The following is a 26,798-nucleotide window of genomic DNA, read 5'->3' as shown; positions in this document are numbered from 1 at the left end:
CTGATTCCAGGGAATTTTCTGGTCCCACTTACCAAGGGTCGCCGCTGGAGGTAGAGGGGCAAAATGGGTTGCAGTGGTGTCAGGAGGGTGTCGATGCGGGCAGGCTCAGGGGCTGCAGGGAGCGGAGCATTACACTATCCCTGTATTTATCATATTTCCATTAGGAATCCAAGTTTAGAAATTAACTTTTGCATTTAAAAAATGAAGACAGTGGGGATCACAGATCTTGAAAACTATACTTTATTTTTTACAGCAGGGCTCGTTAAACAAAAAACAACTTTGTGTTGAGTACGTAATAGTGGTGTTCGCTAAAAACCTCTTTTTAATATTTAGTGACTCAATTCACGTTAAAATGACATTTGTTCAGGTACTATGGACCAAACAGTCCTAAAAATGGAAATAGCACAGTTTAAAAGTTTAACTTCCAATATAATTTAAACTTCAATAATATTAGGATGTATGAAAAATATACTGCAGACAAGGTAAAGCTTCATCAACATAGAGCAAACCTTAGGCATGACAAAGATATGGAACATGCAAACGCTATTCTGGTCAGAGAGTCATCCGGTTGTTGGATGACGATTGCCGGTTTGCTTCGATGTATTGTACAATGTATAGAACAACCGTGACAAATGGTCCACAGTGCTAGTGGCTTGCTGGATTTTCAGGACAACCACCGACTATGTAAATGACCTCCATGTATAGTCAATGCACCTTATTTATGCCATGCCCCCAGGGGCAGCTCTAGAAGGCGGCACCCGATAGCTCCAACAACCAGTAGCAAACTTCTGCCGTACGTGATGCCCTCCCTTTAGGAGGGCACCACCTAAAGCAGCGAGAATGTTTGCACCAGCCCTGAAATAGCCTTACACATGTAAACTAGAAGGGTCAGTGTACACACATGGGGTGAGATTTTGGTAAGATTAATGGCATCCATTTCTGACTGGGTGAAATGCAGGGAATAGGCACATGGGGAGAAGGAGTACATTAGCAAGGGCAACTATAAAACGTAATCATATGTTGAATGCCACAGTATGGAGCGCATAACGCTGAACGACCATATTAATTCCAGGTACACGTTATACAAATTATGATAACATAACATTTCTTCCCCTGTGCCTATGGCTTCACAGCTTCAGGTTTATAGATAAATGCTCTGCAAGAAAGAAAAGAGGGAATTTAAAATACATTTGTATTTTCCTATTCATTTTACCCATTTAGAGTCAAAATCAGTTTAGTTTATAGAAAGTGAAAAAAGATAAACTTACACCCCCGCCCCCTTTTCCCAGCCATGTAACTCACTCACTCATCACCAATAACAAGGATTTAGAAATTGAGATCATTTTGTATATTTTACAGGCAACAGGCGGGAGAGCCACGAACCAGTTATATCCAAAGTTGTCACATTTTAATATTGTGTCTTACTATTAATTCAACTATTCAAAACCACTTTTCAGGACCCCTTCAAATATTAATCAACTAATAACTAGCTGCCATGATTACTGCACACTTTTCTTATTAATCAGGTTCAATAAAGGCGCTTCCTTTATGCTTGCACATGTTGCAGTACAACATCGCCCTCCACTTCCAGCTGGTCGATCTGCTGAAAGTGAGGCACTCGGTGGTTGTAGTTGAAAAGGTGCTGGCCATTCACAGTCACGGAGAAACAATGGTGTTCACAAGAGATTACAAGCTGGAACAGAAAGAAAAATATATTAGGGTTTACAAACATGCTTATAATCGCAAATTCCAGACTATTGGCCATATTTACAAGCAGCCGCACCACTGGTGCGTCACTTTTCGTGATGCACCAGCAGCGCAGGCTGCAAGGCCATATCTACAAGACCACGCAAAGCCACTTTGCGTGGCTTTATATGGCCTTGTAGATATGGAGTAAGGCAATGCTGCGCAAGTTGCTCTGTTGTCTTACTTTGATTCATTGAGGTGTTCAATGGATGTTGTTGTGGGTGTTCCCAGGCAACACCCATGGATTTTGCTGCTTTCCCAGATTTACAAGGTTTTGTAAACCCGGAAATGCATCAAAAACCTATGCCTCCCTAAGGGAGGCGCAAGGGAGGTGCAACAATGAGAAATTTCTTAATTTCTGCTTGTTTTTTCCTTTTTCTATGTGTGCTGCATCCTGCAGCACACATAGAAAGAGGAAAATGCCTCTTGTGATTGATTTGTGCAGGAAGGTGTCCCTTCCTGCACAAAAACAATCAATCCCCCAACGCAGACACATTTGCACCGTGGTGCAAGGTGCCTGCATTGTCGCTTGGCAGCCCACTGTGGGGACAAGGACAGGAATTTCTTGTAGTTACTGCTCATTTCTGCCCTTTTCCTTGGACGCAGGGCAGTGCAGCAAGATGGCTTGCAGCGTTGTCCTCTGCCAAAAGTTTGCAAATGTGCCCCTTTGAGTCTCTGTATTAGAATGTCCTAATAGTAAAAAGAAGAAATGTTACTTAATTTTGAAAGTGGAAAACAGAATCTGGATGTGGCTTCTGTGGGCTTTTGCTCAACTTCATCATGATGGGTCTTAAAGACTCCACCTATGTTTGATGTCCAAAAAAGAATTGTTTTCTCAACAAGACACAGCCAGTAGTGGTAGACTAATATGTGAATCCGCAATAGGTTCAGGCTGCAAAACGGAATATCAGGCTGAACTCCTGTGCCTACCTGCTATTCTGTAAGTATTCTACAATTTACCTTTGGTGTTCTGTATAGATTAGAAAAAGTAATGCATTAAATACTGTGGAAAGAGGTAGAATAAAGCAAAGATGGAACAAGAAAGAGAGAGAAGGAGGACACATTAAGTAAAGGTGGGAAAGCAGACGTGGTAAAGGGAGAATAATCAAAGTAAATGTTGGGTTGGAAATGAAGTAAACAGTTGAGAGCAGAGGTAGTCACATGGCACAAGGCTCATGGAAGCAAACATGGGCAGAGGGAAGTGCAGATTCAAGAACAGACTGGAAAAGATGTAGGAAGAGCAAAGACAAAGGATTAGAAGTGAAGCTTAGTAGAGGGATAGACACATGGAGGGAGCGTGAATAAAGTTAAGGAATGTTCTATGATGAAGGGGGTGAAATGTAAGTAAAGCTATGAAGATGAGGAAGTGATAGGTAGGGAGGACGGGGCTTAGGGAAATAACCGATGTAAAGATGAGAAGAGCAGGAGGAAGGAACTGGGGCAGCTGGAATAAATATGTATAACTAAAGGATGCATAGGGCACATATGAGAATAAAGACACAGAGATCAGAAATCGAGCTAAGGAGTGAGGCAGTCGGATAAAGTTTTGGATTTGAAGTAGGACCTGATGGAGATGTAGGAATGCATTTGGAAACAACTGAAGGACATGTACACAGGAAGCATAGGAAAAACAATGGGGGATTTAGACGTCTCTGTGCCTTCAGGATTTAAGTGACACCTCACTAATAAGTTGGCCAAATATTCACAGTTGGTTGTGTGTTCCCAATCAGAGGGGATGTATTCTAGCAGTGGGGATGGATGGTCTATTTTGGTGTGTTGTTAAGGCTGATTTGCATATAATTGCTCTTTGTCAGAATTAACACAAACGAGCTAAAAATAATAAATTAAGCCTCAGACAATACCGTGTAAGTCTCACACAAATCACCTATAGTTAATATTGATTTATGCTTTTCTATCCATTATTTTGTGTTGAAGGAGCATTACAATAAGCAACATGGATGTACATTTAGCTCACTGTATCTTAGGTACTCAAGCTGTGCCTCACCGATGAGTGTGCATGCGGCAGGCTGCCCTTCACCCTCCAAACCCTCTTAGTCTCCCATTCCCTCCCTATCCAGCCACCTCCACCACTATGTGTGGACCCATAGAATCATTCCCCTCCCCATTGAGATCTGCAGTGGGCACGTTTGAGTGCTCAGGACGCAAATGGTGCATGGTCCATGGGAGTTCGTCACCGACCATTCAATATGCTTTGCTCTTCCTTTCCTTATCATTTCTCCCCGCTGCTCCCCCAACTCCATCTCATTCAGGATGTCCTGGGGCAGAGGTGTTGCGGTGGTCTCAGTTATATTCCTTTATTTAATTTGATCTTTTGCTTCTCCTTACGTTTTGCTTTTGTTTTTACATCAATATATGTACTGTTGTGTTTTTAGTTCCAATGGTACACTGCCGTACGAACGGTCTGCGATGCGATTTGATGGTATACCTTCATGTTTGACCATAATTGCTGGGACTCTTGGGGATGGGGACTATTTTGTTGATTTAAAGTTGGTAAAGGTTATCAGGCATATGGTACGCTGCCTGCAGATTGTTTGTGATTAAAATATAAAGATGTAAAAAATGAAGAAGTGAAGATGGAGACAGCTGAAGGAATTGCACAGGGAAAGACTGGGTTGCATTCTAAGTGCTTCATCTTTGAGGTATTATAGACAGAGGGTAATTCATATAATTTACCCTGTGCTCTCTTGCTCAGGTGTTTAAGAATACTCCTGTTAGAAACTGAACTTGTATTAGCAGACAACGTTTGCAGAGGCCTTCAAACAACAGTGAGGTGGTAATGAGGTTTGGTCCCAGTGGTGGGGTTCTTTAGCGCTGAGCCAAAATTATTGACCACTCCAGACCCAGTACCAGTTCATCTCATCTCAGAACACATGGCTATTTTACTTCCATCAATCTTCCCCAAACACACTACCTATGGTGGATTGGAAGCAAAGATGTGAATATGAGAAACCGATAGATGGAAGTAAGGGAGGAAGCGCGTAGGGGAAGAACCGATGTTAAGCTCATAAACAAAACCCTGGAGGGCCTCAAAAGCCAGAGTTACTTGTACTGCATCAAACCGCCTTTAGGGCTAGTGAAGAGTGTGCCGGACAATCCTCTAAGAGCACAGCTGCTAGATGATGTGTGTGGATCCTCATAGCCAACATCCTATATTTTCTTGTCCATCCACTTCCCCATTTATTTAAATCATGCATGTTACCTTAAGACCTTACAATATTTGTATGCTTCTGCACTTATCTCACCATAAAGCTCTGTCCTTTACAGAAGGGCATTGCTCCTCCACGCTCCTCTGATCCCCATTGGTTGTTCAGGTAACTGTTTCGGACAATGGTGCTCTCATTAAACCGCGGGTTCAGATGAAAGGCGGTCCCGCCATGGAACTTCAGGTTTACATGAAACCTACAAATCAATAAGACCATTGGTTAAGCAATGTTCTACCCTGAGGAGTTTTCTACTTTGCAGTGAACTAACACACCACAATGAATCCCATTGCCTCGGATACAAAACGTCTCTCATATCACAAGGACTGGACTGCAGATAGTTGGGCATTATGCACATAGCCCATTTTAGTGGTCTTTTCCAAAGCCAGTGTTGCAAAGCCATGTGGTCTAACAGCTTTCTAAGCCTTAACACCTTTAAAAATTGAAATATAAATATTGTTTATTCAACAGAATTCATTGCTTGTGTGGTTAAGGGAAGAATCTACAATATATACATCACTTATAGGAGTAGCAGCTAGCACTACAAAAAAGGAAGGCTTCATAAAAGCACAATTTGGAAAAGCAAAAGGGGAAATGCCCTGGAATTCTATCATTCTAAGTGTAACCTTTTTTTATTAGGGCTTTAGCACTGCTGCTATTTGTGCAACAACACATGCCTAATATATAAGCTACAGCTAACATGATATTGCTAGAATGCAAACACTAAAATGACATTAAAGTAGCAGCTTGACCTAAGATTTCACACCACTAATGCAATGCACTTGGCATCACGCTCATAGAAGAAATCATCTACGACACCATCATCGATGGGGCTGCACTGTTTTAAGTGAAGTATCCCAGATAATCAAATTTACTTTGATGCTTTGAAAATCCATAAATCATATTTTACTGAAATAAAAAGTTCATCATTGTTGACATGTATTCCGATAATGGTGGGGCAATTGAACTATAACATGTGTCAAACTGATAGTGTGTATAATTTTCTGTGTAGGGATCCTCAAGGCTTGTTTACCTCTGAGCGTGATGCGGCACGGCCCCGGATATTGTGATTGTTTTAGATGGGTGGCAACCCCCATGGATGTGTGAGTGGTATGGTACAGGCTGCAAAAAACAGAAGGAAAAGAAACTATGAAACAAAGAGAAGAAGAATATAATCATTGCTGATCCAAACGAAATACTAATTAAAATATGTATGATGTTAATTTTGCTGGTAATCAATCAAATATATAGTAATCACAAAAATAAACACAGCTATAGTAAATATTAAATCACTGTTCAATTTGAATTAACCTAGTCATTTATATAGCTCTTAAGCTTAGTAAGCTGCCCTACTATTCCTTGGTTAGCCAAGTAAATTATTTACTTTAATAGGAGTATATCTGCACCACAAATCTTGCTCCACAGTACAGCGGAAAATGAGGATTTGCATGCATGTTATTGGCTGGTAAGCAAGCAATAGTTTTTTTTTTTTTTTCCTGAATTTTGAGAAGGTTATTTTCCTGTTTCAATAGCTAGAGCAGTGCGTGCACCACTGTATGGCACCCATCCCTGCTCTCAATCTCTTGCAGTTCCCTCCTTTAACTCGTAGTTATATGTAGAGCCTCGATGCAGAAAGGAAAAACAAGGAACCTGTGATCTCATGAGTTGCAATAAATGATTTAATGCACTGCTTCAGTGGTCTTGAAATTTGAACTTTAGTGCACTGCCCATCATAATCATTATTTAGCTTGGATCATATAAATTGTCATTCTTTTTTTTAGTTTAAGCAATGATTTGGAAGTTCTGCAGTTTCTTGATTATTTGTAAAACTCTGGTTTTGGCTATTGAATTAGGTACTGCCACAATAATTATACTATCACTTTAGATCATGGGTACTCACAAACATTTTCCCTGGGGCCACAAAGTGTGGTCAGTGATGTGACGGAGGGCCATATTGATGCTAGCAGGGTGGCGGTCTGGGGTGGGGGGTGGTCTAAAATGCGTTTAGGGGAAGCGTGGTATATAAATCTAGTGTCTGAATTGCACAATGTGAAACCAAAAACTTGGGATTAATCCCAGCTTCTCCACTTAACTAAATTGTGTGATCCTAGGCAATTGTTCTAGTTCACTTTCCCTCCTTTTTTTAATATCACATACAAGGATCTCGAAATACATGACTTCATGATATGTGCTGTACAAAACCTTCTCCTGTGTTCCATTTAATAAATCATAATGTTGTGCATATATAATATAAACCCAGGCTATCCAATAGTGCACTTAGCAAATGACTTGGCTCTTACAGACTTTATCATATCTTTACTCTTTTGCTGCAAGATGTCTTAAAAAAATTAAAGTATTTCTAAATGCAAGCTGGTTCTCTAATTTCAATTAACCTTTAAATAAATGCTTCTCTATTTGTTAACATCTTTTTACTGTTCCTTCTGAGTCAGTTTAGTGCTGCTGTTGCCTAGGGGGCTGCATGTAAAGGTCACAAGGGCTGTATGTGGCCCCCGGGTAATACTTTGAGTATCATTGCTCTAGATTTACTGATCAGCAGATAACCTTATAGGAATAGTTTTAATCTTCTGATTAGTTTGAAGTCAAAGTTGACTATTTCAATTGCATTGTTAATAAACAACTGCAAAGTGTAAGTTGCTGACATATATGTATGACCACTGCAGTTAATAAAGTACAGAGGCAAATTGTTGAACGGGAAGAATTATTGTGTTTCACCCATCATTCTTCTGTTGTTGAGTAATCCATCGTTATGCCCCCCCACCAACTAAACTCTAGTCTCCTATCAAGGCTCTCACATTACTTTTAATGTCACTGTTTTAAATGGATTCTCAAATATATAAACTTGAGCAAAGCAGTATATAAACATGTTATTTCTTACAATTAACAGTTGCAGAGGTATTAATTGCATTCAGACAGACTGCTTCAGATCCTCCTTATTTAACACCTTGCCTTCATTCTAGAGGTTCTGTCTTCCAAATGACAGGAGACAGCTCAGTGGTGCACAACATTTAAGTCTGTGTTTTCATAGCACAGTGGTCAAACAGATCTATTGCTAACAAATTATAAATAGTGGCCTTTGGGTCCATCGGCTTTCTTGAACCAGCCTCTTTCGTCCACCGGTCTGAGACTTTGTCAATCAAATTTGGCTTAGGGTTCATCTCTCATTTAATGCTACTGGCTAAGTGGGGTATCCTTCCACCTCTATTCCAGTCAAAACTGTCCAACACATGTTAACATCCTCACACACACACACGTCATTGTAGAATTGGATGCTCATTATTTCAATAATATCAATGTGGATTAATATTCAGTACTGTTATTGGGCCTGAGGAAGTGACTTAGGTCTAGAAACACACATTGACCAGTTTTGGATTGTGTTTTTTTGAGAGCAATAAATGTCCTGTTTCAAACAAAGAATTCTGATGGAACCCATTGCCTTATTCATCAGACCTCAAAGCCCAGTCCATTTAGTATATGATTTGGATGTGGTAGTTGAGAGATTAGCCCTGCACCTTGTTTAAGGTCTTTGTATCAAACCTTGAGAGCCTCTGTATCCATCTGCAGCCTATTAGCTATCACCTCCACTCTAGTGCATGCATAAACCTGCATGATGGACTAATTTACAACAATAGCCCTCTGTCACTGCCTGATGGCTCTCTCCAGTGTGCCTATCTCTGATGTACTCACAAAGCATGGGTTAGCACCCTAACCCAGACCTATTAACTTTGCCAATGCTCGTTTAATTTTGTTTTCAATATATTAAAAGCACATCCTCCAGATGACTAATACTAAAAGTACTGAGGAACTTTAAATGAAAGCACAATGTCTATATTGTGTTAGCTTTTAAATCAAATGTTTACATTGAATGTTGTTTGGATGTGGACAACTGCTTTAATGTTAAGCTTGTGTTTGGGAGCACTTATTGTTACTAAGGACATAGCAAATCAGATACCTCATAAAAATATGTTGGCCATGGCTACATTAATAACATTTTGTAGATTCACGATGGAGCACTTCTGGTAACAATGGGGAGGTCATATTTTTACATTAGCTTTTTGCCCCACCCGTGTTTTTGGTTATTATTTACGAATATCAAACAGTTACAACAATTGCTGAGTTTTCATTCAAATACACTTGATGAAAATTAGACAAGTAATTATTGCAATGTCTAGAATTGTAGCGTAAAGCATGATCTATTGCCGAAAGATAAAAGCAAGAACATAGTGGCTAGTCAGCAAGAAAGGAAAAGAGGCAATGCCTTTTCAAATAAATTTAAGGTTCTTACATATTGTTGGCCATGTGGTGGAAATTGTGGACTTGGAAATGGCTATAAAAGATGGAAAAAGACACAAGTTTTAATGTACGACAGTGCGATGCAAATAGGTACCGTTTAAAATCTACATACGCGTTGGAAAATGAAAATATTATGATTAGAGTACATTATTTTACATTGACAATAAGAATTTAGATATGTGCTGGAAAGAAATACTGCATAGCTATTTGCAACTTGCCAACACTCTTCTGCCACAAGTAAGCAATACTTTGAGAGTGCACAGATTTTTTAATACTTTGTTTCTCCACAAATACGCAAAGAATGTTAATGTGTGACGTAAATGTGAGAGCCTTTGTTTTAATTGTGGTAAGAATAACTCAGAATCAGGAGACTTAAAGCGAAGGCAGTGTAAGGGGGATCCATAGATAAAATATTTACAGCAAGATTATACCTACAACCTCCCTGCTCCCACAAATAGTTCTCCAATTCTTTCAGCCAGATACCTTAACACAAATATCAAACACTATCAATCCCCACCACCCATTACCCAGCCCTTTTTATTTTCCAATCTTACTTAAAAGCCCACCATTCTTCCTAATCATAGAACACATTTCTGTGATTAAAGAAGGACACTTTTACATCTGGTTTTAGGATGCTTGGTAATGTAAGGGCTACAAATTCATCTCAGCTCTAAACCTTGTGCCCCCAGGAAGAAGACCATACTTTAGCCAAGATATTACTAAATGAATCAAAATTATTTGTATAGGATGTTCTACCCCTTTTCCTTATCAGAACTTAGAATAGAATCAAAAAGAAAATAAAAGAACAGAGATTTGTTAACTCTTTGTAGCCAGAAAGGCATCATGACTTTAACACATTTAGAATGGTAAGTAAGGACAACAAAACATAGAGACTAATAGAATAGGTGAGGTATATAGTTCAACAAAACTATGACCTGCAGTTTAATATACCATACCCCTTCAGATCACGCGCTACTTAACGACGCCCATGTGCACCTCAATAAAACTGGAAAACCCACACAAATCTTACAAACTATCAATGTCACTCAGGGAGTTAGTTTTACCCATACAAATAGTTCAATTTAAAAGATATTTTAAATTGGGTTGATCACTCTCGGAAGAAATAAAAATAAAAAAATCTGGAGTGCATGGAGCAGTGCATGCCATTTTGGGGAATTTCAGAGCCCCCCTAAACAATCAATCTACTATTCAAATTAGGGGCCAGATGTATTCAGAGACAGGGTGCAATAAGTGGTTGGAAACTGAGCACCGATTATTTGTAGCTTGTCTCTGATTATGAGATGCAACCTTTGAACTGGTTGGGAGCTCAGCAGAATCCTCAGTCAACTGAGTTTGTTGTATGACCTTCCTAATCAATATTAATTAGGCAGCAGAAGCCCAAGGATGATATGGGGAACTTTTTTATGGCTACCCGGCTTATCCTTTGTCCCCTCCTGTCCTCCCTCCCCCCGGCTTCTCCACGTATCCCCGAGTAGATGCCAGTGTCTTGAGGGTGCAGCTCATGGCCTGTCAAAGTCAGAGAAGAGCCTGAGAATTCTTGGATGAGAGGAGATTCTGTTGGGGGTCAGCTGCAGATGAGAGTCCTCGGAGAGACAGTAATCCTTGTCTGGGTATGGACTTCAACCTGCCGGCATATAGTAGAACACAGAAGACCCTGGCCATTATGGGAGCTTTGCCTTCCTCACCCCCACCCTGCCTTTTGATTTCATTCTTCATACCCTAAATGCTCTGCATACTGAAAGAGAGCACTGGGCCCCAATTGGGACGGGTGCAGAAGACTTGACTGGTTTCTTCTGAGACTCTGCCTCAGCTTTCAATCATTGCTCCACCCTTTCCTATCCCCTGGTGGAGTGATGTATGGTAGTAGGGCCTCACAGCGGTGCTAAACTGAATATTTGTTGGGCCTAAAGAGCGTCTGCGGGTTGCCGGGAGGTGTGAGTCATACAAAAAAAGGAAATTCCAGCTGCATGCGGAGCGGGTCAGGCGAGGGATCGAGTGACACAGTGTGCCCACCAGAACAGACAGCCAGGACATACCATACAAAGGGGATGGGCTCACCCTGACAGTATGTTAAAGGGTGGAGGGGTGGTGGCCCCCGCACAGGGTAATGTGGTGGCCCCCGCACAGGGTAATGTTGATTGCTTCACAAAACTAGTTATTGGAGCGCAACCAAAGCAGCCTGGCAGACCTGAAACAAATCTACAACCTCAAGAAGATGAACTGGCACCCTAAGCTGTGATCCTACAACAATTTGTGACTTCCATGAAGCACTTGAAGGGTGAATCGACAGAGTAGGCATAGAGGTATCCCTTCTGCGCCAGAATCTATGTAATATGCAAGACTATTGGTTGAAGGTTGACAACCATGTCTCACTGGCAGAGGACTACGTGCGTTCTCTCAAATTGGACATCACTAGACTTCAGGAGAAAACAGGGCAACTGAATAGGCGAGCAGAAGATGCTGAAGGCAGATCTAGACACTATCATCTATACTTGGAGGATGATCCAGAGGACGCAGAAGGTGCGCATCATTAACAATTCTTTCCAAATGGTTTAAAACCTGGCTCCCAGAACTATAACTCTCATCATGCCTTGCGATAGAATGAGGACATCAAACCCTTATCAAGAACACCCCAAATGAGTGCTTCTCATTGCCCATAATCCTAAAACTACTTAATTATTTGGACAGGCACGTTATCCTCACAGTGGCTCACCCGGCAAACAGAACTTCTGGACTTTGGAAAAATGAAAAATTCCAGGATTACACCACACTTGTGCAGCAGTAGAGGAAATCGTTTACTAATGTCAAGGTTAAACTCCAGATAACACAAATTAAATACATTCCCCTCTTTCCAGGTCAGATTAAGACTATATCAGAAGACACACTTTTTTGACGAAGCTGAAGAGGCCTGGAACTGGGTGGAGGAAAGAGCCCCCAGGCTGCAGCGCAGAGAGGATTAGCCATCAGAGCCATTAGAGGCAGGTACCCCATAAGGGTCAGGAGGAGGAGGTACAGAGGGGGGCTAAATCTGCAACCAGGAGCAGTGGTATGAACAGAGAAAGAGACTCATCGGCTTCAGAGGGTGGTAAGCTATGTCCCTGGGCCCAGCCCGGTCACAAGACAGGGAGTCTCGAAAATCCAGGATCAACCTTTACTGCTTCTGTGTGAGCTGGCCCAACCACATCCTCCTTCAAGTGGGCCCACTTTGAAGTCTGTAGTGCTGCAGTCAAGGTGGGAAATTATACTAAACTTGGAAAATAGGCTTCCCTGTCATAAGACAACTCGACCGTTAGAAGATTCATGGCAACAATAAAGGTGCTTAGGCAGCTTCAGTTAAACTTGGCCAGTCTCTACTGGGTTGCCACACAGCATAAAATATATGAATGGGAAGACAAGGCAGGAACATTTTTGATTTGTCTGGCAACACAAGACATGGAAGATAGAACAATCCTCCGGTTCGCGGTGGAGTTGGCTTTCAATACTGCATCAATTAAGGAGACTTTTGTGACAAGCTATGCTAATCCCTATGTGGTGCAGACCACCCCAATCAAGAAAGGTCCCACCCAATAGCAGCTAATCTGATAACAAAGACACTAGAGAGTCTGATCCTACAATGACTGTGGAAGACATTCAGGAGGTTATCACCTCTATGAATAATGGGAAGGTCCCAGATCCTATTGAGTTGCCCCTAGAGTTCTTCATAAATATTTTTTTGATAGTGGCTTTGCATCTCTATGAGGAGTTGAGAAAGTCCGAAGTAATACCACTTAGTCTCTGGTGCGCATAACAGTGGCCATCCCCAAGTCTGGAAAGAACATTTTTAAATGCTCTTCTTCTCACCCAATTGTACTGGGTAACATCGAAGCAAAAATCCTGGTTAATAAACTGGTAAGGGTAATATAAGCCCTCGTCCATGCCTGCCAGAATTATTTTATGCTGAACAGTGGTACTCACCACAGCATTCGTTGGCTGCTTGACACTTCTGCTAGAGTGACTGAACTGACTGAAGCCTCATCTTTAATCCTAATTGACTCTAAAACATCTTTTGATTCAGTACACTGGCCTTATATGTTCCAGATTTTATAGAGAAGTATTATTGACTACCAGTTACTGGAACATATTCAAATTCTAGATAATGATCTCAGTGTAGATAAAGGGTATATGAGTCCTATTCAAGAGGATTGCTCTCCTCGATTCCTTTACATGCTTCAAAACTATCCATACCACCTTCCAGTGAGACTCTTCTTGGACATTAGCTCCCTACTGAGGAGAATTCCCCCGGTAGAGAAATGCTAAATGCACATAAGTGCCACATGATGGTGGTCTAGAGGTGCCAGATATTCACCTAATTTCTATAAAGCATTTATCTCTCTAAGGGCAGTTATAATGCAAAAGCTATAGTCTTCAAGCTGAATTTGTAAACATGGGCATAAACATTACTAGACGCATATACACAAAAAGTAAACACACCTTAGCAATAAAACCTAATTAACATGATAACTCTAAACAAGTGAAGGTTGGTGATGCTTCAACACATATATTTCTCCAGTATAGCAGAATTCTCTGAAAACTGATGTGTGCGCTTCACAGAAGAAATTCTGTGGAAGTGTGGTTTAACATTTCAAGAAGTCCTAGAGTACTAGAATATATATTAAAGAACTGTAACTTACATTGAATGATCCTCCCGGTGGGCAGGATGGAGGGAATCCCTGTGAAGGAAACAAAAATTATTGCCAGTTTAGTATGCTCCAAATTGTTGGTATTGGTAGTTTCTGAGGATCTTCCAAAAATAGCGGAGACAACATTTGCCTATACCTAGGCATAACAAGCCCATTTCATACACAGTATGGTAGAGGGTTGGAAAGTAGATATAGCTTGAAATGTATGGACACAACTTACTGATGCGGAAGGATGGAAAGTATACCATAAGAAAATCCCTTTTATTTCTGTGGTGCGATTACTAGCAGCAGAAAACTACAGCCCATTACACAAAGGCCAGCGATAAAGGAGCATTTCACTTAGTAGTGACACCCTCACAACAACCAGAAAGCATTTGCATTGCAGTCGGCCTATGCAATGAACTTCTGCTTCCATCAGTGCTGTATTGCTTGGCTGGATTGCAGAACCGTCTCCCACTCCCCCCTCTGGCCAGACTATACAACGCCGCCATCCGAGATAAAGCACTGGGATGGATCAGGTCCTTCCTCACCGGAAAAACACAGAGTATCAGACTACTGCAGTTCACGTCAGAAACCAAAGACACATGCTGCTGAGTGCCCCAGAGATCATCACTCAGCCTGACGCTTTTCAGCATCTACATGGCCTTACTAGCCAAAATCATCAAACAACACGGGCTAAACATAGTCTCCTATGCCGACGATACCCAACCGATCCTCTCCCTGTCTGATGACCCTGTAAAGGCCAAGAGAAATTTCCACAACAGGATGAGAGCAGTCACCGCCGGGATTGAAGCCAGCTGCCTCAAACTCAGCTCGGACAAGATGGAGATCCTCGTAATTGGCTCCACCCCTTCCACGTAGAACGACTCCTGGTGGCCCACTGCACTGGGAAATGTTCCCACGGACCTCACACGCAATCTGGACATCATCCTGGACTCTTCTCTATCCATGACCCGACAAGTCAAAGCTGCCTCGTACTAATGCTTCCACACCCTCTGACTCCTTCGAAAGATTTTCAAGTGGATCCACTCTGACACGAGGAAGACAGTCACCTATGCACTCATCACTAGCAAACTGGCCTACAGCAATGCACTCTATGTCAGCATCACCAAGAAACTACAATCAAGACTACAAAGAATCCAGAATGCAGCGGCCAGGCTCATCCTGGACATCTCCCAACACAGTCACATCTCCTCCCACCTCAGAGAACAAGCACATCACATACAAACTCCTGATCCACACCTACAAGGCACTACACAACATAGGATCGGCATACCTCAACCACCGCTTCGCCTTCTACATACCGAACAGACAACTCCGTTCTTCCCAGCTCACCCTCACAGCCATTCCCAAGATCCAACAAAGCACAGCAGGAGTAAGATCCTTCTCCTACCTTGCAGCCCGGACATAGAACATGGTACCTCTCAAACTCAGGCAGACTGCATCACTGAAGCAGTTCAGGAAGGACCTCAAGACCTGGCTAGCACGCCCGCAAACAGTGCCTTGAGACCCTACGGGTGACTAGCCATGCTTTGCAAATCACTGATTGATTGATTGAACCAGCTAAAACTGTCTCCTCTCCCCAGGGCTTGATTTGAGCCAGTCATTGCTGGTAGGACCCTCTGGCACTCATTTTTTGCGATGGCACTTATTCTTCTTCACCACATATTGATCAAGAGTAAGAGAGGGAAAAGACACAATGGGGAAAGAAGGAGGAAGACAATGATGGAAAAAGCATCACAAAGAGGCAGAGCAGAGATTGGTAAAATTGAGATACAGGGGCGGGGAGTGTCTGGTAGCGCATTAAAAATGCATGAGGTGGATTGAAGACTGTGCAGCCTTGGTATGCAGAGTTCTGACATTTAATAGCTTTATCTCCGGACTTCTGATCCGAGCTATGGGCAACGGCATTCATTCTTTTACAAATTAAACACAGCTACTACCTTGATGGGGAATGGTTGATTCATTTTAAAAAAAATGTATTACTGTTTTAGTTCATCATACAAATGAAAAACTTGTATCTGGGATGCTCCTGATGGAAAAGGAAGGGAACATCAATAACAGATATTTGGATCACATCAGATTCCATATCATGCATAATAGCCTCACAATGATGAGAGGTCTTGGGTCTAATGAGCACAGAGTGTGTGGGGGGTGCAGAAAGTGGTGATGCATCCGAGGGACAATATGTTAATTGGTGTGGGGATTCTGCTGAGCTGTGTGGAATCTCAGGGGGCAGGAAGGAGAATGGTCAGCCAACATCTTCTAGGTGGTACCTATGTGCAGCAGTGATAAAAAAAAAGTGATTCCATGGAGTGGCTGACAAAAATTGTTATCCTTCTCAATTCAAACATCTCAATTTAGTGCAAGACTTGTTCCCAAACAGCCCTCAGTTTGTATGGATTGTAATGTCAATGGGTTCAATGTAGGAGCCAGCATTTGTTATGTTTGTAACAAGTAAAACATTTCCCTAATTACACATTCTCTAGATTGTCAGGTATCTACAGATTTCCTCCATTCTAGGTGACTAGAAGCAATCTAGGCCACTGGTTCCCAACCTTTTGACTTCTGTGGACCCCCACTTTAACAGTACTGGAACCCGGGGACTCCCACTGAATCATTATTGGAATTCGGGGACCCCCCCAGTGAGTCATTACTGAAAGCTGGGGAACTAATCTGAAAATATTATTACATTTTCTAAGCAGTCACGGACCCCTTGAAGATGCTTCGCAGACCCCAAGGGGTCCCCGGACCACAGGTTGGGAACCACTGATCTAGGCTATGACATACTTCATGAAATGTCTCCTTATTCCGTCGTCAGTCTCACAAGCATAGAACAAGTGACAAATGACTCCCCCTGCCTCTCCCGCTAGCTGTTTGAACTGCCCTGGGCAGTGAGCATTTGCATGTAAGGTAGGGTGATGTTATCCGTACATCTAAGGAGAAGATGTATAGGCTCAGGGATCGGATACAGCTCCTGAGGCATTGTGTGCCAATTTTCATTGGTTGAATGTTCTCATTGAAGAACTCTAAGTTTATTTTGTGAATGAAAAGTAGTAGAACTATCTCAATTCGGGATTGGCCTCTTCACTAAGAATCGCCAATCTTCCTAACAGCATAAAGGAGCTAAGCGAATCAAGGTACAATTCTGATAGACTAATATAGAGTTGTGCAGATCTAAGTCTGTCATTTCCCCTGCTTGTGCTGTGTTGGTTGGTGTCCATCAGACCAGATTTAGCTCCCACTGTACCTAACAAAGTAGTCTGCCTCCCTGCATAGCAAGCTCAGCACAATTTGCCAGTACTATATTACTGACAGGGACAAGTGTTTTTACTTTGGTGGACCTTAGGACGTATAAATCAATCTTTTATACACCACCCGTAAGTGGACCTTTTCTCAAAAGACAGGAGGGCTTAAAACAGAAAGTGGTCCCATTAATATTGGCTGTGCTCTCCTGAGTAGCAAGCTGTGCTGAACAGATTGTCTTCTAGATAGAAAAATGGGTCTGTATTTCATGCCAGAGTAAGACTGCTTCACAAATTGCACAATAAAAGAGTCAGATATTGGCTACAAATGTCAACTTCAAAGATGTTTTCGATACACAACATGTTGATGAATTTTTGAACATTCATATACTGTGCACCGTTGTAACGGGGAACGGAATTGGGCAGCAAATCTAATTAGATGCATACTTTTGGGTGAAGCAGGCAGTAAGATCCTAACTGTTGTACACACAAAATGCAAATTATTTTAGTTTAGCACCATTTATCAAAAATGAACTGTGTGCCGTCATTCAGAATTCTGCAACTACCAACTGTTTGCCTGTATTCTAGATTTAGGACCCCAAAAGGTAAACACTCTGGTCTTGCTAATGCCCTCAGTGCACTTTGGTCTAGATTTCACTTGTGCACTGGAGTGAAGACTGATTTGCTTACGGTTGATCTGTGCCTGTAGTGACACAGAAGTGCTGAAAGAGGATGTCATGGTATGCGGCCCAGAGGAAATATCAACAGTTGAAATGAATTCAAGCGTTCCATACATCATATGTTATGCTGCGTAGCGTCAGGGCGTAGCCAGAAGTCGTTGGCACCCTCTACAGCAGTGGTTCCCAACCTTTTGACTCCTGGGGACCCCCACTGAATCACTCTTGAAAGCTTGGGACCCCTAAGCAATTTGCATGATTTAAATTTCAAACTTTAATACAGTAATTCGCAAAAAATACACAAACAAGTACACAGCAAACAAATACTCAAATTACGAAAGATATAATTATTTTATATTGAAAAAATATGTAAAAATCGAAAAATATTAATGAAAAGGTTGGTGCTGCATCTCGGTGATTAACTTTTGTTTGGTTTTATTTAGGAGAGCTAAATCCTCAGGTCAGAGTCTACATTTCCCAAGCGATTTCTGTTTTTATTTTTTAGGTACATAAGCTTTTAGAAAGATTTTTCACATAAATATGTGGTGTGGAAAGGAAGTATAACCATAATGGCCTCATCTCTCAATAGCCTCTCTGTCACATTAATTTAATTTGTTTTATAGCACCACTTATACCAGTGCAGGATGTCAGAGCACTTTACAGGGGACTACAAGGTGTAGGATTCACATGTCATCCACACTGGTAGGCATTTTCTAAGAGTGCTTGGTCTGGAGAAGCACAAACTCAGGATTCAGAACCAAACACAGTGGTTAGAATTGACTTTAATAATAAAAAGGTATTTCTACGCAAGCAAAACGTTCTTAACAGCATAAGGATAAAGAAAGACTGGGAAAAAAACATAACATTCTAATTTGTGCCATGCAGTTTGCATGCAGCTCTTTGATGACAGTTCATAAGCCATTCTGCTAGATTACTATTGTAACTTATGAACTGCACAGCAACAAAAGAATCTTTGTTGACAAAAGCAGTAACCCACTGTTCTTTGTATGATACATGTTCTTTGCAACAGGCATATTAACCATCTGTGCTACCTTAGATGTGTCAAAAGTGCCACTACGCAAAACTTTCATCCCTCTCCAGCACGTACATTAATAACTGTAGTTAACTTGATGTTTTTATCTTTGCCCGAAAGCTGCTGTATGTACAAGGAAATTGGCAGAGCTTTTAAACCCGCTGCACAAATGAAGTAATAACTATAAAAACATGCATGTGTTTCTGTCAAGAGGCCACAACTGGAGAAGTGCTCCTGTCAGCCCAGGCCTATGGACCACTTGGAAATATGTCATGGACACCTGGGGGTCTGCAGACCACAGGTTGTGAACCACTGCTCTGCCGCGCTTTATTGCTTTTAGGCTATGTTTGCACTCTATAAATACCACATTCAAAACATTTATTAAAATATTTGAATGGAATTTCCTTTTACAGCGTCTCATGTAGAAGCTTGCCTGGTCTGATCTGAGTTAGCAACAATGTAACCCACTTACCCCAGGACCCTGAAAAGATACATTTTCCAACTCCACATTTCCATTTATGTGCAGGGTGTTTACTCTATGGAGTGGAATCCGGTGCTTGTACTCCAGGAAGTGGTTTCCATTCACTGACACCTAGAAGGCAAAAATACATCTGTTTTTGTGTGTGACAAAATATAACAATCATGTCTACAAAGAATAGGGTAAAAATATAACATTTTAATATCTAGAAACAGCATCCAGAAACTTTTTCCAAAGGGAAGAGTAAATGAAATGACATTAAAATGCCTTTGGGGACTAGAAAAGGAGATGGTTAGAGAGCGTTGGAGTAATTTGTGAGTGGGCAAAGTGTATTTTAGGTGAGTAGAAGGAGGAGCAAAGTTAGACATCTGACATCACATCTCAGCTATTCACTGTTCCCAGCCTTGTGCTAACCGTGGTCCAACACAACAAGTGTCCTCCACTGGAGCGCTCATCCCACTCAGTGCAGTGTACATCCACCTTTAGTGCTTATTCTTACACATCATTCTCAATCAAAGGGAGAACAGACGTAAAAAGGCCATGATAACAAAGTTTGGAAAAGGTATTAAATCACATGGACACAATTTATCCCCAGATAGCAACAAGGATGTAACACAAGACCCTGCAGTCCCTGCAGTGCAGTGGGGCCCTAGACCGTCAAGGGCCCCAACCCTTCAGGTGGCCCCCATTTAGCACAGGGCCAATGAATATCGGTGAGGTATGGGAGACTTGGGAGCCTATCATCACATTCAGCAGGAGGGGTCCTATCATTTCGTTTTACACCACTGGACAGCGACCCCTCTCCATAAAATAATCAATGGCTCGCCCTCTGGTAGATGCTCGTACTCAAAGCATAAAAACTACAGGACACGGTGTGAGGTTTCAAGATACAGTATAAAGCAACATATAAAGATGAGAAATTGAATATAATGAAAGAACACAACTCTAAAAATAATTTAAAATGTCCTTGGCACGACTGTTGGCAAATAAAGCAAAACTATCTCAAGCCAGTTAATATATATATACCCATCCCCTGAGGATTAAGAATGAAATCTCTAGAAAACAAAAGTGTTGTAGTCGACTGCTAAATCTATCAGTTGTACAGAAAATATATGACAAGTGACAAATTGAATCATTTAGAGGAGGGTGGAACGGGATAATTGATGCTGTATGGATTAATTGTTCTTCGTGGAAGTTGTGCCTCACTTCGATCTCCAACTAGTAGAAACAACGATAATACTGTAACTTCAGTGGGCACAGTCTTCAGTATCCACCCGTGGAGTTCTTGGCTTCCCGTTGCCTCTGAGAGCGCTTACCAATGACTCCTGCCAGTAACTCGAGTCACTCCCATCTAGGTAAATGGACAAGGACACCCAAATACTGCTTTTGAGTAGAACAAGCTCAGCCAACCTCATCTGGAGAAAAGCTGGAATTTTTTTTCTGAAATCTACTAGCCACTATATGTAGTATTCAAAACTCTATTCTCAGCAAAGTGTAGTCAGTGCGCCCAGATTATTCAGTTTGTGAGTCCGCAGAATATCACATTTATATTCACAATAGAGCTTGGGTGTTGGTGGAGATTAGAAGCTCCTATGGGAAGCTCTCTGGCTCAGGTTAACTATCTTGGATAGAGAGACAGAATAGAATATTTTTTTTAAAAGGATTCCGCCCAGCACGTAAATATTTTTGCTTAACTCTTTCATTGCACCAATAGCAAGGAGTTGTATACTTCAAGCTCATCATTTCTCTCCAGGAGCGGAAGAAAATAATTCTACATCCCTGAATGGAATATCACCAGCCACTTTACAATGACGGCCTCAACACAGTGAGCAGAAAAGATGTTTGTGGCTACTGGTATCTGGATGGGGTTCCTTCCAGCTGGCACCCTATGTGACAATGTCCCAGAGATCAGCCTACTTTTAGCAAAAATAATAGAATCTACTTTCCCATACAGCTCAGATTTGCACTTTTTCGCTCCCTTCTGCATTTGCAGCAGACATCAAAAAATATTTGTTGGCTGTCTAGCAGCTACATGGGCTCGGATAAATGTTAAAGTTTAAATATACGCTTTGATTCTTGAAAGGTAATTAGGTTGCCAGCATTTACATGTGTGCTCAATACTTTATTGTGTTACTTGCAGCCCACTTTTTCTTTCAAACTAATGGCTCCACTGAGAGGTTAGTTAAGTATAATCATATGCTACAGACTGAAGTGCGAGGCTTTTAGTTCATTATGGAAAAGCTGTGTATCCTCAACAACTCCCATCCCTGTGGGTGGGGATGGTTGCCTGGTGTAAGTGGTTTCTCAAACAAGCTTGGCTTTTGAAGATCATAGCGGATGAGAAGTTTAGCTCAAAAAAAGTATGCAGCAGGAGAGGTGAGCTAGCTGTGTAGATGGGCTCGATGTGTGTGCATTGCACAATGCTTTGAACTTCATACATCTGTTCATCGAGAACAACTACTGTTGTGACTGGTGTGATGTGGGCTCATGAGGGGCTCCAGACAGTAGGTAGGTATGTTCTGTAATTACTGCACTCTTTCGGGCAGCAAGTCAAGCAAGCAAGGTTTAATAGATTGTATCTGCATGTGATGGTCAAAGGAAGGAAACAGTCTACAAAGATTTTAAACAGTAATCAAATTTCCACTGTTTTAAATACAGTAGTCCAGAAGAGACAAGGTCCAATGCTACATGATCATGCACATTCTATGCTGGTGCAACATCGAGGAAAAGATGTTTGATGGATGGTTCAATTTACGGGGTACTCAGCCACCCCTCTGCCCAGAGATAGTAGACAACCAGCTGAGGAAATAGCTGAGGAATTTAAATTTTGGTTGTATTGAGATGGTATTGTCATTGGCATAGTCATGAATGAGAAGCGACTGCATGTGGTCCTCATTGATGTGACTGTAAATAGTGAAATGGGCTAAGTGTTGGGTTTTATGAGGTCCAGTTGAGAAACAGGGCTGTGAAGTGTCAATAGCTCTATCCACAAGTCTGAGATGGTCATCAAAAGCAGGGACTTGCTTGGTGCTACTACCAGACTGAAATACTCCTTACAGGGGTCTAGTAGGTTGTTGGCTTTCCATTTAAAATGTAAATGACCTCAGACAGCCTTGTCCCACATCTTGGAAGTACAGCAGAGGTTGGACATGGGTCGGTTGCTCCTAGACCCATGCTAGATACTGGATGCCTTTGTCAACAGCAACTTAACATTTTTAAATGTCATGGAAAAAATTCAGCTTTTCTCTTTGGTGACAGAGATTGAGAACATTCATTAAAAAAGCAGATGTTTTCCGTGCGTGATCCAAAATATCATCATCACTCCGACTGCGCGTGTTACCTAATTCTAAACGTTTAAGGGACAAGAGATACGGTGCAATTCGTACAGGGAAGGGAGATATGCAAACTCCTGCTCAGTTTATTATTCTTTTTCCTAATTAACAGTTAACTCAAAGTGACATTAAAAATAAAATTGCAGTCCTGCGCAGCTGAGGCACCCTTCACAAATCAAAAATCAGGGCTTGAAGAGAGAAATCAGAAAAATGGGCGTGGAGATGAGGAGAAAGAAATAAGGTCTGAGAGTAGAAGGAAAGAACAAGAAAGAAATGGAAGAGCCTCACTGTTCTCTTTCAGTGCTTTGTTTTTATTTCCTGTAGTGAGGCCATTTTAAAACGAGCTTGTTCAAAGGATGAACCAACCAGTTGAATCGATCTGTTGCCTAAAAACACAGATACCTTAGCCCCATGCTAGCCCATGGATTCGAACTATGACACACGGCAAGACTTACCATGTAACAGTGGTGGTTCACAAGGATCCGGATTTCAAAACGTTGGCCCTTGTGAAACGGCATTTCATGCTTTCTCTCCTCTTTCCCCCATTGCTGCCTCTCCTTTGTGTTGCAGACAACGACACCACCTTCCGAAAAGCGTGGGTTGAAATGTAAAGCAATGTTCTCAGCCGACGGGCATTGATCGCACTGCAAGTTCACAGCAAACCTATTGGAAGGAACAAAGAGGACATATCTCCAGATTACACCCACCTAGAATCAGCCATCACTGCCTTGCACCAAGCCCTAGTTAATTGCAGACTTCCTTCACTAAAAAAAGATATGCCACCTTCAGGCCATGTAAGGGCATCTCAGGAAAAATAAAAACATCATGAATAATTCCATTTGTGACACACTTCCAACAGGCAAAATTAGAGGGTTGGCTTTAGTAACCTGGCTGATGGTGCTGGTTGACGGGTTTTATACTTGTTTGTAAAGGTGGGTTTTTAGTTGTTTTAAGAACAGGTGTGCTAACTCTGGCTCTAGACTGGAAACCTTCTCAGTTTGTGTTTTAATGAGCAGGTTGTGTCTGTCTGCCCTAGTGTGTTTCAGGGTTAGCCCACCTTTACAACACATCCAGAACAACAAGAGACCACTGCATTGCAAGCACTACAACACATTTACCTCTACAACACAGTAAGGTACAATAAGATAAGTTATAATGCATTATATTTACAGGGCAATGAAGAATTTAATGATGGATGGGTGGTGGTTGGTGGTGTTAGAGGGCGTTTTAGAATTCAGTGATGGTTAATGGTAAGGGGTAGTAAGGGCCGTATTTATAGGTCCCTAGCACCACAGGAGCGTCACTTTTAGTGACGCTCCTGTGGCGCTAAGCATGGCGCCGTATTTACAAGGTGACGTTAAGCCACTTTTTGTGGCTTAACGCCACCTTATAAATACGGACCCTTCCCACACAGCACTGTGCGTGGAAGGGGCGTGCAATGGGTGTTGCTGTGGGCGTGCCACAGCAACACCTATTGCATTTTGGCGCTGCCTCAGATTTATGAAATCTCGTAAACCTGAGGCAGCGCCAAAATCTAACGCCAACCCCAGGGGTGGCATTAGCAGGGCGCAACGAGGAAGAATACTTTCTTCCTCGTCGTTTTTTGCTTTTTCTATGCGTGCTGCATTCTGCCGCACGCATAGAAAAAGCAATATGCCAGAAATGATTGTTTATGTGCGGGAATGTGCCCCTTTCTGCACATAAACAATCATCTGAAAATGAGGCTTTGGCACTTCTGTGTGTGCTGCATTGTGCAGCACACACAGAAGTGCAAAAGCACCATTAGTGATTATTCATGTGCAGAAAGGGACACCTTCCTGCACATAAACAATCACACCCCTCAACACAGACATCCTTGCACGATGGTGCAAGGATGCCTGCGTTGGCAGCTAAATTTAGCACCAGTGTAGGGGGAAATGCAGGGGTGCGCCGTATTCCCGTAAATTTGACGCAGCTCGGCACTGCCAATTTTGCCACAGCACCGTGCTGTGCCACTTTTCTTTAAATCTGGCCCCTAGTGATTTGTAGGGTTTATGGATGGGTAGTGAGTGGTAAGGTTAGTAAGGCCTTCTAGGATTCAGGGATGGGTAATAGTAAAGAACAATAGGGGGGGTTCTGGGGCAGGTAGTAGTAATGGTTAGAGGAACCATAAGGATTATTTAAGGTTATGGGAGGGTTAAACTACAATATAAAAAATATTATTTCATTTGCAGTAATTCACAGTGCTGACTTGATTTGCAGAATAGCTTCACCACACAAATAAAACAAATGAAACACATAACTGTATCTTTCTGTCAATGCAGGTAAAAATGCTTTCACAATGACAGAACTCCTCTTAGAGTACAAATCAGCCCCCATAACCAGCTCACCCTTGCAGGCCTAGCATCTACCAATGAATCCATCTCAGGGTGAGCATCTACCAATGAATCCATCTCAGGGTGAGCATCTACCAATGAACCCATCTCAGGGTGAGCATCTACCAATGAACCCATCTCAGGGTGAGCATCTACCAATGAATCCATCTCAGGGTGAGCATCTACCAATGAATCCATCTCAGGGTGAGCATCTACCAATGAATCCATCTCAGGGTGAGCATCTACCAATGAACCCATCTCAGGGTGAGGAAATAATCACTGTAAACGAGAATACATTGCACTTTATTTTCTTTCAGTATATATGTCTTATTAAACCCATAGTTTCAATCTACAATAAAAGGAAAGCACATTTTGGAACACTTTTAATGTCCTTATAATGCACTTTGCATTTAAAGTTTGATTTTTAATGATACATATTGTTGCATAAGACACATTTTAAATATTAGCTCAATCCGCTTACAAAAATATACATTTCTCAAACACTGACAGATACATCCGCACTCTCAGCTAAACAATGAATAGGAAACCTAAGATGTTCAAATGTTCTAAAACGTTCTTAAGAGTACTAAAATGAATTATTAAATTGTGTGATATTAAAAATACACACCAAGTAACAAGTGTAGTATGGGTCTATATTGAAATCGTGGGGCTCCGGTGAGATTTTAAAATCACCCTACCTTCAGCCTCGTGGTTTGGAAATGTCGGCAGAAGCCCTCGATTTCAATAAAGAGCCACATTACAGTTAACTGCTGTGTATTCTCCCTCTCTCTCGTTATGTATATATTATGTATGTATATAAGTGGTTGCTATTCTTACTTTTTGGACACAAAATATCTTTCAGTGTGCCTTTAAGAAAATGACTCTGACCATTTGGATAAAATATATAATTTATTTATATATATATATCTGTGTTAGTGTACTTGAATAGTGTATTGCAAGTTTGATTTAAGGCGTTGTTGTGTAGTGGTAAACGCCACTGAAGTGAATGAGAATATGTGTTAATTGCATTTGTTGTAGTGATTGTGTTGTATGTATATTGCAAGGGGTGTAACGGACACCCCCCCCCCCCAGCCCCGCAATGCTGCCCTCCCAGCCTTCCATACATAAAGGGCCCCCGCTCAGCTTGTCAGCTCGAGGGTATGGGTATTGCGAGGGCCCCCAACACCATTCCTGGCAGGGGCCCCTCTAGGGTTTCCTTACGTGTGTATTGCGTGGTGTGGTGGGTGTTGACAGGGGTCCAGGGCTGTGTGTGTCCAGTGGCGTAGCATGGGTTGTCAGCACCCGGGGCAAGGCAAGTAATTTGCACCCCCTAACCCGTGGATTTTAGCACTCGAGTCTCTTCCAAGATGTTGCGCCCGGTGCGGCCGGCCCCCCCTGCACCCCCCACGCTACGCCACTGTGTGTGTCGAATCCCCCTCTCCCGGAATACGTTGTGTGCTGCACTGGGCTCCGGTGTGATCTTCGTTCTTTTGAGAAGCAGTGAAGGGGTTTTACAGTGGGTGGTTTGTTTGCGTCTACACCGAGGTTCCTTCTGTCGGTACCTTTTCTATGCTGCTCTATTTCAGCGGCTCTGTTTTTGTGAACTTTATGTTGAGTCGTTTCTGTAGTGCAGTCATGGCATAGTAGGGGATCACTTAGCAGGGTGTGCCCAAAGAGCACATAAAATACCTGCATAAACCT

The 26,798-nt window shown here is 41.9% G+C and overlaps 1 protein-coding gene across 2 annotated transcripts in view; it reads right to left on the bottom strand.

The window, feature by feature from the left end:
* Positions 1–224: 224 nt before the first annotated feature.
* LOC138286414 (galectin-9-like) overlaps positions 225–26,798 on the bottom strand; it is a 39,395-nt gene continuing 12,821 nt past the window's right edge. For both annotated transcript variants that reach the window (XM_069226664.1, XM_069226665.1), the window contains 7 exons: positions 23,199–23,406; positions 19,406–19,525; positions 13,970–14,008; positions 9,271–9,312; positions 6,001–6,089; positions 5,010–5,166; positions 225–1,693 (listed from right to left, as the gene is read on the bottom strand). In XM_069226664.1, the coding sequence (XP_069082765.1) occupies positions 1,547–1,693; positions 5,010–5,166; positions 6,001–6,089; positions 9,271–9,312; positions 13,970–14,008; positions 19,406–19,525; positions 23,199–23,406 (802 nt within the window). In that variant the 3' untranslated portion in view covers positions 225–1,546. The remainder of the gene's footprint in view (positions 1,694–5,009; positions 5,167–6,000; positions 6,090–9,270; positions 9,313–13,969; positions 14,009–19,405; positions 19,526–23,198; positions 23,407–26,798) is intronic.

Source organism: Pleurodeles waltl, chromosome 3_2 (genome assembly GCF_031143425.1).
Source record: "Pleurodeles waltl isolate 20211129_DDA chromosome 3_2, aPleWal1.hap1.20221129, whole genome shotgun sequence".
NCBI classification, from domain to species: Eukaryota; Metazoa; Chordata; class Amphibia; order Caudata; family Salamandridae; genus Pleurodeles; species Pleurodeles waltl.
Note: the sequence above shows the minus strand (reverse complement) of the source record. Positions and strands in the feature narration are given on the sequence as shown.